The sequence below is a fragment of the Balaenoptera physalus genome (assembly GCF_965194825.1).
Source record: "Balaenoptera physalus genome assembly, chromosome: 12".
Lineage (NCBI taxonomy): Eukaryota > Metazoa > Chordata > Mammalia > Artiodactyla > Balaenopteridae > Balaenoptera > Balaenoptera physalus.
The window spans coordinates 80203182-80220231 of record NC_138897.1 but is presented as its reverse complement, the minus strand read 5'-3'; the positions used below and the strand labels follow the sequence as shown (position 1 = coordinate 80220231).

Sequence of the window (17050 nt, the reverse complement as noted above, 5' to 3'; positions counted from 1 at the left end):
TTCAGGAGTTGGCAGAGTCTGGAGTTGAATGTCTTCGTCTTACTTCAAAGCTGTGCTCTTTTGTATTTTGATTATATTAGCAGTAATAGGAGATGTTTTCAGTGGGAATAGTGGGGATGTGTGGCAGAGAGGGGAACATTTGGAGTCCCCAAATGTGGAACTCCAGTTGTTTAAAACTTCCAAGATTAAGAAAACTGCAAGGCTGACTTAAAAACCAGAAGAACAACTGTAAGGCTGAGTTGAGTTCAGAGTTTTTCTGCTGGATATAGCAAACTTGTTTACCTGGTACGTCAAGGTCTTCTAGAGCTTGCTTTTGGAACTCAGGTGGAGACCAGTTGTCTTGATAAGAATGAATGCTTTAAATATGTAAACAGGGATGAGTGTAGACTCTCAGGCCACGTCAGGCAGTATTATGTAGACTAATTTTGGGGTTTTGCACATGCGTGGGTTTATCGGAGATCTCCCCTAGAGATAGAGGTTTGCCAGTCCTCTTGGCCAGTGTTGGAACTAGTTTAGAACAGTCTGCATGTTTTTCAGTGTAGCTGATAAATAACTTTTGCATTCTATTCCTAGATGTTAAAGATTCTGGTTCTCCAGCTATCTTAATTCTCAACTAATTTTTCTGGGGCTCCTGTTTAAGCCACTAACATACAGTCATGAGTCAGTTGCAGTAAATGCCTTAAGTTGATTTATTATTTAGTGAAACAGTAGGTGAAAGTTTGCCCCAACTCAAACAAAATAAAACAGCAACAAAACTGAGGTATGTAAGGCATTTTACTTGTATTGTCCTGACTTTGAATATGTTGATTAGTGGAACTAACTCTCATTACGCAACAGGATGATACAGAATTCTATTGTGGTTTGACCAAAGCAAATATTTGTCAGTGTTAACATTTCAGTCAGACTTGTATAGAGTATTAATTGCTGGGTTCATTCTGACTAAAGTGAATTTTTTTTTTTTTTTTTTTTAAGCAACTACATAAAAGGACTTCCATGTTGGTCCAGTGGTTAAGACTCCACGCTTCCACTGCAGGGGGCACGGGTTCCATCCCTGGTTGGGGAACTAAGATCCCGCATGCAACGCTGCACGGCAAAAAAAAAAAAAAAAGAAAACCATAAAATACTCTTTTTTTTTGGCCGCTGCTGCCATGGGGCATGTGGGTTCCTTAGTTCCCCAACCAGGGATGGAACCCATCCCCTCTGCAGTAGAAGCATGGAGTCTTAACCACTGGACTGCCAGGGAAGTCCCCCTCCCCCCCCCCCACCCCCCAAAAAACATAAAATACTTTTAAAACACTATTCACCTTATCAATTGAAAGCTTCTGAGGAAGGAAGTAAAAACTCACGGAAAGGACTTTTTTGCTGGGCTTTATGAAATACACAGGTGTGCCCTCTGGTAGCATTAGTTTTTGTTTAATGTGTTTGTAAGAGAGCTTGAATATGTTTGCCATTGCTATTGCATACTTTTCTGGCTACTGCTATGTATATTCCCTTAGCAAAAAGGAAGGATAGGCCTGTAGCTAAATAGAGTTCCTCATCAACCATAATCACCTGTTTGCATTTAGGAACAAATTCAAAGAGAGTAAATAGAGATTAAAAATGGCTTAGGAAGCTAGATATTGGCTAAGGTTGAGCTGAAAGGTAGCATATACTGCCTTAAGAACATTACAACTAAGACTAATGCTACCACAGCAGATATTGTTCAGGACCTCTTACACAGTGAATTCTACTTCTAGATGGCTGCTGTAACAAAAGAGTAGATTGAAATTCTGCATAATTCCGTAAAAAGATTTCTGTAGGATTTCAGAAGCTGACTCAACGCTTGATGTACTTGATTCAGCTGGAAATTGTTGAAGGGATCTCTTGAGTTTCATGGTACTGAGGTGAAGGAAGTACAGGAAAGGTGAGGTGAAAAGACATGACTTACAACTTGTCTTTCTGTTGTTAAAGTAACAAGAACAAGAGTTTTTCAGTTTTTAAATATTTAATTCCTTTTTTCACTCTCCTTTCCCTACCTCACATGAGAACAAAACCTTTGGTTTCTATTCTCTAAACCATGTGTATAATAAATGGTCATTTGCTTCCTAGTTACATGATTAATATACTTGAGTCTTTGTTCCTGTGACTGGCTTAAGTTTGCCCTTCATGCACACAGGAAATAAGTATATTTGGCTAACAGGATTTACTTGATCTTTCTGGCCAGATTGGCATACCACAGTTTCTTTGCCTTGGCTAATTGCTTCAAACATTCGCATAATACTCCTTTTCTTGGATCTGTTCCTACAGTTTTGTTCCAGTAGGGCTAAGATGTAGTTCTAAGAACGTTCAACAGTAAATATCCCAGGAATGTAGCCCAGAGGAGAGAGGTGGATTAGAGTTTGGGGAAAGTTGTTTAGAAGGAGCAAAGAGGGGCTTCCCTGGTGGCACAGTGGTTAAGAATCTGCCTGCCAGTGCAGGGGACACGGGTTCCATCCTGGTCCGGGAAGATCCCACGTGCCGCAGAGCAGCTAAGCCCGTGTGCCACAGCTACTGAGCCTGCGTTCTAGAGCCTGCGAGCTACAACTACTGAGCCCACATGCCGCAACTGCTGGAGCCCATATGCCGCAACTGCTGAAGCCCACGTGCCTAGAGCCCGTGCTCCACAATAAGAGAAGCCACTGCAACTAGAGAAAGCCTGCACACAGCAACAAAGGCCCAACAGAGCCAATAAATAAATAAATACTAAAAAAAACAAACAGTAAACTGATTTAAAAAAAAAAAAAGAACAAAGAAAGTAAAAAGAGGCAAGAGAGAGACCTGGCTGTTTGGGGGCAAACAGTGGACCCTGGCCCGGAACCAGTCTCTTGCCCCATCCTTCTGGGTGGGGGATGGTACTGCCATGGAGGTTAAAGGAAGGTCAGGTATTATGAAGCAGTTATTTTGAGGTTGGTGGTGTGAGGCACTGTCCTGACACTCTTCCTCTTATATTCCGATACCAGAAGCCAGGTTACTAGGGGTAATCTGCTCTGAAGAAAGCCTCTGAGCTGTAAATGGACCTGGAGGTTTTGATGGCTTTGAAAATTGAGGTGACTTAAAGCCTTCAATAAACACCATTTAGGGAAGTTAAAAGAATTTCCAGGCTGGTTGGCTTGAGTCCTTGGCTTCTGTGGCTTTTTGAAAGTCTAATAGGTGCTCTTGATAGGAATTTTAGATTTATTAATAATAGGCTTTCAAATAACAACAGCAACTATGTGCCAGCCACCATGGTAGGCATTTTACAGAAGTTTTCTCTTAGTCCTCATGACTCTATAAGGAGGGAGGGGAGAGGATTAGCCCTATTTTACTGACGAGAAAACCAGGAGTTAGAGTAATTGTCCAAGTAAATTCCTAAGAAGTCCCAGGCAATGTTACTAAATACACTTTATATAAATTCACTTAACAAGCAAGTAACTTATTGGCACATGTGTCATTCCTGATACCCCCTGTCTCTTCCTTTCATTCAGAATTACTAATTTCAGCTGGATTCAGTTATCAGTTGATTCTGTAGTAAGGCCATATGTTGCCCCTCCAGAGGTGCCTGTCAACCGCTTTGGACGATGGGTAAGCAACTTGCTTGTGACATGGCATGAATCAGCAGCAGAAACTTCCTGGCTGGTATTCTGATCTCTAGACTGTGCCACCTGTTACAACTACAGCTAGAAGTGTTGATGATGCCAAATTTTTTAACTGAAAAGTTTATGGCCTGTAATTTGGTAATCGGGGGAAGAGACTGAGATATGCTTACTGTTACTTGGTGGAGACCTTTCTCTTAGGGAAATGTGGGACAGCTGAGACACAGTGGATTAAGTTTTCAAGTCTCTTGAATCTAGGATCCTGTGTTCTGGATTTGAGCCATTTAACTAATGGTCCATTTTGGAATGTGTCTTGACAGTTTTTGGCAGTTCTCAGCTCTGGGTGTGCATTAGAATCTCCTAAGGACCTTTTTTTTTTTTTTTTTTTTTTAAATAAGGATGTGTGGGGCTCTTCCCTAGCAATTCTTTCGGATTCTTTAGGTCTGGTTTGGGCCCTGACATCCATAGTTTTAAAAGTCTCTGCAAATGATTCTCTTGTGCAGCCAGGATTGTGAACAACCACTTTGAAATTTAAAACTTTCAACAGAGAATATGTGTGTCCTAGGAACTTAGTTTGACTTTTTTGTCTGTTTTCCAAAATCTAAAGCAGATCACCTCATTGCTATCTCCTATTAGAGAAAGGAGGACAGATTCAACCCCCAACTTATTCACATGTATATTCTGGCAAGTTGCCTGTAGGACACCTCAAAAATAGCACTCCGAGTTTTATCTCTGGGTCCCAGGCCTGACTGTACCTTCAATCTTTAGCTGCCTGGGTCTAGAGATAAGAGCCAGCCTCTCACTTTAGATGTCTGACTTCATGCCTGTAGGTAAGTGAAAGACAAGATGAGGGAGTGGATTTTAGCAACTAAAATCATGAATCCTTATGTGGTCAGTTGTAATGTTTTAGAAGTGAGCAGTTCACTGTCAGAGAGCAGTTCTGTAAGCATTATGAAACCGTTTCCTTTCCAGTGTGGTAATAAGTGAAGAAATGAAAACAGCCTTCCTCCTGAGTGCCAGCTTACCTTTTTGAGCCCTTGAAGTGTAGAATCTGGCTTTACCTAAATCTATGTCTAAATCTGTTAGGTCTTGAAAACAACAGGGTCAAATGCAGGATCATCTGAATTAGTCTTGGATAATATGGTTTGGGGAACATATGTTTCCTGCATATGCCTATCCTCTTCATAAAACCTCATTTCTTTTCATGGTAAAGTTAGCTGGGGTTCTGTATCCCTCTGAATTTTCTATTTATTTGAAATCTTACTATAAACTAATTCCATGGGTTGAGAGCAAGGCAGAATTTGAGATCTGAAGCTTCATTTTCTAATTGTTACCACTGATGCCATGTTTGACAGTAACTGTTGCGAACTGAAGTAGTAGGTAAAAGTCTAGTTCTTAAATTCTAACTTTTAAGCTCTGGTCACTTTCCCTAACTGAGATTGAAAGGTGGCTGGTAGGAGTGAACCCTAGCCTGGCAGTCTTTCTTTGACAATCTGTTCTGTTTACAGTGCTGCCATCTCACATGACTATTTGGTCAGGTTTGGAGAGGATGGCATACCTCTCATTTATCCCATGTTGCTGGCAAACTGAGTGTGAAGTGGTTGCTTTGAAAATTTGGACTCTGGTTTATCAGCTAATGTTTCCTTTTCCCTGAGGATATGCTTCACCTTGAATTTATTTTTGTGTGCTGTAAAAGAAGCTGGTCACCTTGTCTAGAAATAATTTCTTGTAGGTACTTACAGTTTTTTAATTATCCAAATTATTAGTATACAGAACAGTAATTCTGTTTACTTAGGTCAGAATCTTAGAGCGTGAGGCCTGAGCACAAGAATCCCTTAAAAGCTCATCTGGGTGATTCCTATGAACTGTAGGATTGAGAACCACTGTTTTAGGCCAGCGTGAATAGCTTCATTTCCCAGAGGTAAATGTCATTAACAGCCTGCTCTGTTGCCTTTCCAGACATGTTTCTATTAATTATATATTTTTAACATAAACAGGATTAAGCTATATTTTGGCAGTTGGGAGGGGTTGTAGTTTCTGAGGCTCATGCTGGAGTCTTTTTTTAAATTTTATTTATTTATTTATGGCTGTGTTGGGTCTTCGTTTCTGTGCGAGGGCTTTCTCCAGCTGCGGCAAGTGGGGGCCACTCTTCATCGCGGTGCGCGGGCCTCTCACTATCGCGGCCTCTCTTGTTGCGGAGCACAGGCTCCAGATGCGCAGGCTCAGTAATTGTGGCTCACGGGCCTAGTTGCTCCGCGGCATGTGGGATCTTCCCAGACCAGGCTTGAACCCGTGTCCCCTGCATTGTCAGGCAGATTCTCAACCACTGCGCCACCAGGGAAGCCTGCTGGAGTCTTCTTGACTTTATAAACTACCACCCCTTTAAAGTTTGAGGGTAAGCCTAATGGACTTCTTCATTAAAAGTCCCCCAACTTCCGTTTTCTCTGTTTTTGCTTTTAAAGCCATTAAAGTAGGGTACAGACTTGATTTGGTCAGATTTCTGTGTTGAAATAAGGCAAGATGGAGTGAGTGAAGGGACAAGAAAGAAATATTAGTCTTTTTTTGTCCAAAAACTAATTTGGGGACCTTTCACCGTTATTTACTTGGTATGGTTCTCAGGTTCTCAGACAGGTTTTATTTTGCCCCCCCTCCCCCGCTTTTTTTTTTTTTTCCCCCACTTTTTTTTTAAAGCTGGTAAACTTTGGCACATGTTAAATGTGTCTGGTCAGGGTTCTTTGTTCAATTTGGACAAAATAATCTATGCAGTTCAGCTCCGCAGTAGAAAAAGTGGGGCAAAGAATACAAACGAGCTCTTTACACAAAATACAAATGGTTAACAGACTAAAAAAATGTTTGTTGGGGCTTCCCTGGTGGCGCAGTGGTTGAGAATCTGCCTGCCAATGCAGGAGACACGGGTTCGAGCCCTGGTCTGGGAAGATCCCACATGCCACGGAGCAACTAGGCCCGTGAGCCACAACTACTGAGCCTGCGCGTCTGGAGCCTGTGCTCCCCAACGAGAGGCCGCGATAGTGAGAGGCCCGCGCACCGCGATGAAGAGTGGCCCCCGCTTGCCGCAACTAGAGAAAGCCCTCGCACAGAAACAAAGACCCAACACAGCCAAAAATAATAATAATAAAAAATAATAATAATAATCAGTGTTTAAAAAAAAAAAAAAATGTTTGTTGCTAGTCATCAGAGAAGTTCAAATTCGAAACAAATTATTTTGACCCTTCAATTTAAGAAAGTTTATTCAACTCAGTATTATAAAGAATGTAGTAAACTAGATGTTCTCTCTTATACTGTTGTTAGAATATAAGTAAATTAGTATGGTTCTGGAAAGCAACTTGAGGATGTGTAAAAGGCTTTATGATCATACTTAATCTGCTAATTCTACTTTGAGAACTTGACATAATTATACACACAGGCCTCTGTATAAAGAGGCTCCCAATACTATCATATTAAATAAACAAAAAGTCAGAAGCAACCTAAATGTACAACAAATTGGTTATGTTACGCCGTAAACATATGGTAGACAACAGTGTGGCCATTAATCATGTTTTTGAAGCCTAAGGGTGCATGCAAATGCTCATGGAGTAATAGGTGGAAGACAATATATCTTATATGCCTGTCATTCTGTGGAAGATGTGTGATGAGTGTATAAAATGGAGAATAAAAGGAAATTAAACACTTCATAGGTTGGTATTCCATAGGCACTGGCGAATTTATTGTTGTTTCCAAAATTGAACATACGTTCTTGTAACTGGAGAAAAAAAGCAAGAAGCAGTTTTTAAAAGGGTATAACTTTACGCTGATATACTCTTAGAGTCCAACTTCTTTTGTTTTGTCAATTTAATAGCTTCTCAGTTTGACCTCTAAAACGTTTGTAAATACTGTTTTGCTTTTGTGCCTTCTGTATATCTGCTAAGACCTAGGCCACACCATTGCGGTATAGGGTCTAACTGTGTTGTAGTAATTTAAGAAGAATGCCTTCTGTCCTGCCTCCAGATAAAGTACTTTTCCTCAATATAGATAGGCTGTTCTTTTTCTGTCACTCTGTCTGAATGGACTTTTATCAATACAAGAGCAGTGATTAAGCTCTGTTACAAAGAAAGACATTGTGAACTGAGAGTCTATGTGGTTTGATCTATATTGTGTCCCTCCTGAGGGAGGGACCCTTTAGGCTTCATTCCAAAAGCAAATTTTTTTTTTCACCTTACTGTGTAATGTCTTGCCCAAAGCACTGATGCTCTGGTCCAACCCAGATTTCTTGGAGGTCATGGAAGGGCCTACTTACCTTTGTTTAAACACAATTTTGTTGGGAGGTGGAGAGCAATTCGCCAAGTATATGTATCGTTTCTTAACTAATTTTTTCACGTTTCTTGCTTTCAGATGGAAAGAACTCAAGTGGATCCAAGCGTTATAATCGCAAACGTGAACCTTCCTACCCCAAAAATGAAAATTTTATCAACCAGTCCCGTCGTTCCAATTCACAGAAAAGCAAAACTTTTAATAAGATGCCTCCTCAAAGGGGCAGCGGCAGCAGCAACAAACTCTTTAGCTCTTCTTTTAATGGTGGAAGACGAGATGAGGTATGGAATTTAGAATGTCCTTTCTAGAACATAAGCATGAGGTCTGATCCCCTATCCCCAGTTTGTTAGTGGTTGGGCAGGGGTGGGAGCAAGAGTTCCCCCCCTTTCTGAATTACTTGAGTAGTTGAGGATTAACTAGGTTTGGAACTTTGCCTCCTTTCTTCCCTTGAAGGTTATGAACATTTTCTTGGAAGACATTGTAATCATGGATTGTGAGAAATTATAGCAGATTTCGGGTACCTTAATTAGTATCATCCTTTAAAAAAATTTTGTGTCATCCTTTTATTATCACTCTTGATTTATAGGTACCCTTTGGAATATTTAGGTAATAAAATGGCATTAATTAATGACATTAATTTGCCCTATAGTATCTAGAAAAATGTAAAATGCTATATATCCTTAGTCCCAGGTACTCTGATTTTAGGAGTTTCTTAGATATCTTTCTGTAAGTGCATAAAGACTCATGTACAAGGGAGGTCATTGCAACATTGTTTGTAGTTGCACAATTTAGGAAACAGACTAAATGCTATCAAAGTTAAATATATTATTGGTTAAATATATTATCCTGCTGTTCGAATGTTCCATACTATGTAACCAGTATAGAACAAGATTTAATGGATGCACTAATGGAAGAATTCATTCACTCACCAGAAATTTTTTCCTCACCTACTATGCACTAAATATCATTTCGAGTTTGGAATACAGCATTGGGTGGAGCTTACAATCTAGTTTGGGGAGACAATAAACAAATTGTTATATAATAAATACAATTATTAAATTAAAAAAAAGTAGACTGAGAGCGGTAAAGGGATAGAGAGTAACAAAGAGTAGTTTTAGGAGGTGGCTAAGGAAAGCTTCTCTGAGGAGGTGAAAGCTTCTCTGAGGACTCTCTGAGTCCTGAATGAAGCAAGGGAGCACACAGTAGAATTTGAGGAAGGGTGTGTTAGCAAGAGCGAATTTACAAGTACAAGGGACCAGAGATGGTAATGTTTTTCGTGTTTTTGAGGTAAAGCAAATAGGCTATCATGGGTGGAGAAGCAGGAAATGAAGCCAAAGAGTAAGACAGAGGGATCAGATCACGTGGGCCCTTGAAGGACTTTGGCTTTTGTTCAGAGAGATGGGAAGCTTTTGGGGGGCTTAAGAAGAGAAGTAAGGTAATCTGATTTGGAGTTGTAAAGGGGAGAGTGGAAGCAGGGAGACTAGTTAGGAGCTTATTAAGGTATTCCTGGTGAGAGTGATTGAAACAGTGATAGTGATGAGAGGGGATCATATTTGGGGAGATAGTTGCAGGTAGAGCCAGCAGGACTTCTAAATAGATTAGATGTGGGGTTTGAGCAGAGAAATAAATGACTAATGTTTTTGGTAGGGGCCCAATTCAGGTACCGTTTGCTGAAATGGGGGCAAGTTCAAGAGGAGTACAGGGTTTTGGGATGGGGAGGGAAGAGGGATGTTTAGATAAAGAATGTCATTTGGAAGTGTTATATTTGCGTTGAGATGCCTGTTGGATCTCTAAGTATAACTGAGTCGAGTTCAAGGAGGAGACCCTAGCTAGAGAGCTGTCCATGTATGTATACTTGGTGTTTGCAACTATGGAACTAAGTAGGATCATTAAGGAGTGAGTGTTGCAAAAAGGGAATAGATTCAAGGACTGAGCCTGGAGTCAGGATGATAAGGAACCAGCAAAAAGGGAGGAAGAGAACTGAAAGCCATTTGGAGAAATGGCTTGTTTTGTCCTGTGCTGCTATTAGGCTGGGTAAGAAGATTCGGATGGAAAGTTGACCATTAGATTTGGAAATGGGAAGGTAGTTTAGGTTTTTGGCCTTGCGCTGCTTTGGTGGAGTAGTGAGGACAAAAACCTGATTGGCATAGCTTTAGGGAGGATATGAAGAAGAAACAGCAAGTTTAGATAGTCACTTTCTAGTGGTTTTGCTCTTACAGGGGACCAGAGAGGTGAGGCAGTAGCTTGAGGGGAATGTGAGGTCAAGATAGATTTTAAGCTTAGAGAAATGCAGCATATTTCTGCTAATGGGATTGTTCTGGTAAGAGGGAAAACGTGATGCAGAGGAGAGAGAGAGAATTGCTAATAGTGTCCTTGAGTTCCTGAGGAGTTGGGGTCTAGTGCACAGGTGGAGGAGTTGGCTTAGGAGCTTCACCAGTTCATCCACAGTAACAAGAGGAAGGCAGACTGCTGGTAGGAGCACGTTGGAGTTCTTTTCTGATTGTTCTTACTGTCTCAGTGAAATGTAAAAGATGAGCCGAGAGAGGAGAGAGGACTGGAGGATTTGTCTGGGTGTGGGGGGGAATCCGTGGAGCTCAGAAGTGTAATAGGATTGCAGTATGACCGCCGGGCCGCACAAAGGTCTACTTTAGTAAGGCTGGTTGGTATGGTGTGGTTGTGTTCTTTAGCCATGTTTACTTGCTCTGATGCCGGTGTGGATTAATTGGGAAAGTTTTGCCCGGTGAGTACAGCTGACAAAGAGAAGAGGGCAATGGAATAGGATCAGAGCCAAATAAGGAAAGAAAATTTGGGGGGAGGGTGTTGGATCACTGGTTTGGAGATCCCAGTGGAGGTGAAAAGTTGTTAGAATCAGAACTAACGGAAACAAGCTGAGAAAGGAGTGTTACTGGTAGGGTGCCCAAAATTAAGATGGTGGAAGAGGTGCAGTTATTACCACCGTGGTCTAGACTGTAGAGCAGTGCCATCCAGTAGAAATGCTAAGATAGAAATGGCAAGCCAAATATGTAACAAAGTTTTCTAGTTGCCACAGTAAACAAGTAAAAACGATGAAATTAATGTTAATATATTTAATCCAGTATAGCTAAAATGCTATTTCATGATGTGGTACTGGCCACATTTCAAGTGCTCAGTAGCCATCATATCTGGATAGTAGTGGCTGCTTTGTTATGACAGCACAGCTCTAGATGGTATGCCCATGGGAGTGGGTGGCAGAGGTAGAGTGGAGGGCAAGCTGATTGGAGGAGAGGAAGTCAAGGAACTGAGAGGTGAACGTGTTGGAAGTGTAATCAGGAATTATGATGGGCAGTATTAGAGACAGTGGGCCAGTTAGGGTAAAAAGATGAAGGTAGAAGGTTGAGAATGTGGGAAATTTTGTTGAGTGAACACGAGCTCTTATCTCAGTTTGGGGCATTGGGGTGGAAGACTGATTAGGGGAGGCAGAGCCATATGGAGATGAGAGTCTAAGGGGTGAGAGATAAGGGATGACCTGGAAGTCTTGGACTTCCTCTGGTGAGTTACATAAACAGTGAGGGGGAGGTGTTGTGTCCCAAGATCTGTTAAGATAAAAGGAGATTGCCTAACTGTGTGATATGCCACTGTATTTAATCATAAAGGTCGTTTGTATACTCTGATTCCGTATTCATAGAATATCTCAGAGGGTATATTGGTTGCCTCTGGAATAGAAGGTATCTTTGGCTGTATCCCTTTTTGTACTCTTTTTGCCCTCACCACGAGGCATGCAGGATCCCAGTTCCCCATCGACCAGGGATTGAACCCACGCCCCCCTTCAGTGGAATCGCGGAGCCTCAACCACATGACTGCCAGGGAAATCCGCTTTTTTGTACTCTTTAGATTTCTTTATCATGTATATGCAAGTGCTGCTTATTAAACTCTAAATTTGACTTTACTAACAAGCAGCAAAAGCCTTAAATTTGCATTTCCTTTGACTCAGTAATTCCTACTCTACGTTCAAAAGAAATAATTGTAGGTGCTCAAATATTTGTGCACAAAGATCTATCAGCTGTTTATCATAGCATTATTTTGTTATTGCTGGAAAAGCCATGAACAATCTGTGTCCTACACTAAGGCATTATAGTATACCCATCGTAATATAATGGTATATAGCTATTTAAAGTGACTCTTTAGGGACTTCCCTGGTGGTTCAGTGGTTAAAGACTTCACCTTCCAATGCAGGAGGCGCGGTTTGATCCCTGGTCGGGGAGCTAAGATCCCACATGCCTCACAGCCAAAGAACCAAAACATAAAACAGAAGGAATATTGTAATAAATTCAATAAAGACTTTTAAAAAAAAATGGTCCACATCAAAAAAAAATCTTAAAAAAAATAAAACTGGCTTACCAAAAAAAATTTTTTTTAAAAGTGACTGTTTACTAGTATTTAGTGACAGGGCCAAGTGCCTATGATATTAAATGGGAAAGTGGCATTAGAAAATGCACTAGCTGACTTATAGCAGGTACCTGTACCAATTCAATTTGGGAACGTCAAGAGTACCACAAAAGCTCCAACACAATAAATCTTCCATCTCTGTGCAATGGTATTTTTCATACGTGGTTTCTTGTCACTTTCTAAGCTGTTTCTGAATGTGCTGATTGGATTTATTTCTGGACACAGGGCTAGTCTGCCTACATGTTCTAATTCTGTCAGTTTTAATTAACAATGAATAGCAGTGTGTGTCTTAGACAGGAGGTCTCTGGAAGGATCCTGAAGCCTATGGCAGTTAGTAGCTGCCTGCAGGCCGCCTCCAGAGCACAGTTCCACAGATTCACGTTGACCAGAAACAAACCAGAGAGCAAGTAGCTAACAAGAGTGAAGGTGTAGGAGTCTTATGGGACTGTGGAAAGATTAATCCAGTAAGTAAATCTTTGTGCTTCAAGATAGCTAGAGGAGTTCATGCTGGGTTTTGTCATTTAATGGTTAATTGCCACTTAGGGCAGTCTAAATAGTTTATAAGTAATTGTATGTTAGAGGCTCTTTTTCTCTTTTCCACTCCCATCTAGATCTTAGGTAGACTTTTGCATTACCACATCCTAGGAAAATTGTTTACTAAATATAAGCCTGTGTTTTATTTAGTTAATATTTTAAGCCGTGTAGAAGGAGGGGTTGTGCAGGTTTCTGCTGTCATTTAGCAAGTGTCATCCTAATCTAAAATCCTCTGATTTATTCTCATTCTCTCTAGGTAGCAGAGGCTCAGCGGGCAGAGTTTAGCCCTGCCCAGTTCTCTGGTCCGAAGAAGATCAACCTGAATCACTTGTTGAATTTCACTTTTGAACCCCGTGGCCAGGCAGGTCATTTTGAAGGCAGTGGACATGGCAGCTGGGGAAAAAGGAACAAGTGGGGGCATAAGCCTTTTAACAAGGAATTGTTTTTACAAGCCAAGTGAGTATGGCTACTCTTAGGAGGGAAGTGAAATTGAGCCTTTGGGCATTTATGGTGCAAAGAGGCTTCGTTTAAACTACTGTGGGAGAGAGGCAGAAATGGAGTTGATTCTCTCTCTCTCTCTCTCTCTCTCCCTCCCTCCCTCCCTCCCTCCCTCTCTCTCTCTCTCTCTCTCTCTCTCTCTCTCTCTCTCTCTCTCTCTCTCTCTCTCCCTCCCTCTCTCTCTTGCTCTCTCTCTCTCTCTCTCTCACCTCGCTTTGAAAACACGGATGTGTTTCAAGTGGATGTTCTTGGTGCTCAAAAGAATATTTAGCTTAAATAAATAAATGCTAAAATTAAATAATGCTTTAGTATCATGATGAGGTAGTAAAAGTGTTTGCTTTGGAATTGAATCCAGATTTGAATCTTGTTTTGGCCTTTGACCTTGGGTAACTTACCTAACCACTTTGAGATTCAGTTTTTCCTCTATAAAGGAGAAATTGCTTAAGGGAGAATTGAGTGCCAAGTTGGAGTGCTTGGCATACATTTGCTCAAATACTGATTCTCTTTTGTTTCCTTTTGTGTGGCATTAGTTATAATGTAAGGTTTGACCTTGGATCTAGACTGAAGTAACCATTTAGTACTTTATATAAACTGGTGGGAGTTCCCTGGTGGCCTAGTGGTTAGGATTCCGGGCTTTCACTGCTGTGGCCTGGGTTCGATCCCTGGTCAGGGAACTGAGAATCCCCTAAGCCGTGTGGCGTGGCCAAAATAACCAAAAAGCAAAAAACTAGTACTCAAAAGATTGAGTGGGGACAGTTTTTTCTACTGCCTGGAAGACTAGTGGTTTCTGGGGGTGAGGGAGGAGATCTGGCTTCCCTTCTGGTTGATGGAGCCACAGTCTGGCTTAATTTTAGTTCAGAGGAGGGCCTGCAGGCAGCTTGGCTGGGCCTGGAAGCAGAAGAAACAGAGTTCATGGATTTAGACGCCTACCCGCTGAGTCTTTGGATTCTTTCCAGAGCCAGGACTTGGAACTGAGGCTGAAGTCCTAGTTTAGTGCTTCACAAAGCATGGCTGCTAATGGCCTGCATTTGATTTCTAAGTGAAGAGATGATGAATTTCTGCTGAAGGCTTGTTGGTGGATTCTGACAGTCTGCCTTTTACTTGTCTCTCCCTGTTTTTAGCTGCCAGTTTGTGGTGTCTGAAGACCAAGACTACACAGTTCATTTTGCTGATCCTGATACCTTAGTCAACTGGGACTTTGTGGAACAAGTGGTGAGGAGCTCAGCTAAGCTTATAACCTGTTAGTGGGAGAGAGAACTAAAGAAAGGGACCGTGGTGACAGCAGCTTTTGGCTGGGTTTACTGCTGATCCCCCTTTCTGCCTGGCCTTACAGTAGACATTTTCCAGAGATCAGTCCTGGTTTCTTCTGGAGTTCATTTTGTGGTAATTGGCTCTGGCCTGCAGGACTGGGTGTTGGAGGGCTCTGATCTGTAGGATAAAAGCAGTCCTGTCTACTACCTCTTCTCTTCTGGGAAGAAGTAATCAGGGGAATATGAGAACTCTGGTTACCCTCCTGACCCAGGATGGACTCATTACATGGACACTGCTTCATTGGTAGCCATTTGTAGTAATCAGTATCAGATTAGGCCTTGGCCTTGTGACAGGTGAAATGAGCCACACAGCTGTACTTTGTCCAAGCTACTGCTGTGTTTGTCGTCTCTTGAAGTTATGGGCTCTGGGTATCCCCTTGTCACTCCTAGGTTATATGATGTAGTTTCAAAATGATGGACCCAAAGCCTGGACTCCCATTACTGTGAAAATTCATAAAATCATCTGAAAATGACATAGAAGGTCTACGAAACTTAGGTTTTATATGCATTGGTTTAAAAAAAAAAAGTAGAGACATATAGTATAAAGTGGAAGTCTCATTGACTCCTCTGTTGGAAATTACTGGTACATTACTTCTAGAACCTTTTTGTGCCTTTATGTATGCGTACATATAAATCTTTTTTTTGTAAATGGGATCATATATTGATTTCTGTCATTTTTTCCCTTTGATGTAGAACCCCCAAAATACCTGTTGTATAGTTGTTTTAGTATATTAAACTATTATTACTGTTTCCTTTATGATTTGCTTGAAGTGCTATTGTACATACACCTGCACTGTTGAACAGTTTTATGAAGATGTGTTGTTAGAGTTGTATAGGGATGGGGATGGAAGAGGAGAGGCTTTAACTTTGATAATCTCTAGTCAATTCTGAAAGTAGTTTAACTTGTGGCGTTTTGTTTCAGCGCATTTGTAGCCATGAAGTGCCATCTTGCCCAATATGCCTATATCCACCTACTGCAGCCAAGATAACCCGTTGTGGACACATCTTCTGCTGGGCATGCATCCTGCACTATCTTTCATTGAGCGAGAAGACCTGGAGTAAATGTCCCATCTGTTACAGTTCTGTGCATAAGAAGGATCTCAAGAGGTAAGACGGAGATATTTACTAGATTAGACCCCAGTCTGCTAACTCCTTGCCCTGCTACATATAAATGTCCATGTTACAGTGTTGTTGCCACAGAATCACATCAGTATGTTGTTGGTGATACCATTACAATGCAGCTGATGAAGAGGGAGAAAGGGGTGTTGGTGGCCTTGCCCAAATCCAAATGGATGAATGTAGAACATCCTATTCATCTTGGAGGTAAGTTTGGTTAATTTGGGGGCAGATAATGGTGGGTATATACCCTTTAAGGTTACTTGAATATATCTTTCTAGTGTCAGAGATTTAGCCTTTCAGCAAGCCATTTCTAGCATTTCCAAATTATTCATAGTGTTCCAGTAGGTTGGGGTGGAGTTTGCAGAAAGTGGTTTAACTCTTGGTTTCAACTTTGGTTCAGTTGTAAAATGAAAAATTAAAATACATATAAAGCTTTGTTGAATAGTGTCTGGCTCTGTGCCCAGGTTTTGGGGGTTCCACAGTCAGCCAGTCTTGGCACCTGTCATCAAGGAACTCCGTGTCTCATAGAAGAGACAGACTGGTGGCCAGGCAGTTCGGATCTAGAGTGTGGGCAGTGCTTACAGTGGGAGAAGTGCAAGAGGTTGTATTCTCTGTATTCCACATGGAAATGAGAGCATTGAATTAAAGTGGCATTTCAATTTCTGGGCAAAAGAGATTTTTCAGTAAACAGTATTGAAACAATTGAGTCTTATGGAAAAAATAAAATGAAATTAGATCTCTATCTCATACCATTCATAAAAATCAATTTCTGATGGATTGAAAAATTAAATGTAACAAAATCCAAAACTTTTAAAAGAAAATACAAGAAAATATCTTTATAAATCCTCAGGTTTTTTACCTGGATGGAATTTTGAACCAGGCTGAAACCATAGATGCTATAAAAGAAAAAGATTGATGAATTTGATTTTATAAGAATAAAATCCAGCAAGACTCCTCAAAGTCAACAGGTGATAAATAAACTTAGGGGAAGATTTACACATTTAAAATACAGATTAATGTCCAGAACATACAGGTGTTCTATAAATTAGATGAACAGTCTAGTAGAATAGGCTAAGCATCTGGCAAAGCATTTCCCGGAAAAGGATATCTGAATAACTCCAAGTATCTACAGAGGCCTAACTTTGCCTAGAGTTATGCAAATCAAAATGCCTATCATAGTCACTCTCACGCACGCACACCCACACGCACATGATGAAGCAAATATAGGCATACCTCGTTTTATTGTGCTCCACAGATAGTGAGTTT

The 17050-nt window shown here is 41.0% G+C and overlaps 1 protein-coding gene across 8 annotated transcripts in view; it reads left to right on the top strand.

Annotated features, from left to right (window-relative positions):
• Positions 1–17050, top strand: part of RNF10 (ring finger protein 10) — a 31233-nt gene that overhangs the window by 1238 nt on the left and 12945 nt on the right. For all 8 annotated transcript variants that reach the window (XM_082417438.1, XM_082417436.1, XM_082417435.1 and 5 more), the window contains exons 2-6: positions 7980–8179; positions 13114–13313; positions 14477–14567; positions 15588–15772; positions 15852–15988. In XM_082417438.1, the coding sequence (XP_082273564.1) occupies positions 7980–8179; positions 13114–13313; positions 14477–14567; positions 15588–15772; positions 15852–15988 (813 nt within the window). The remainder of the gene's footprint in view (positions 1–7979; positions 8180–13113; positions 13314–14476; positions 14568–15587; positions 15773–15851; positions 15989–17050) is intronic.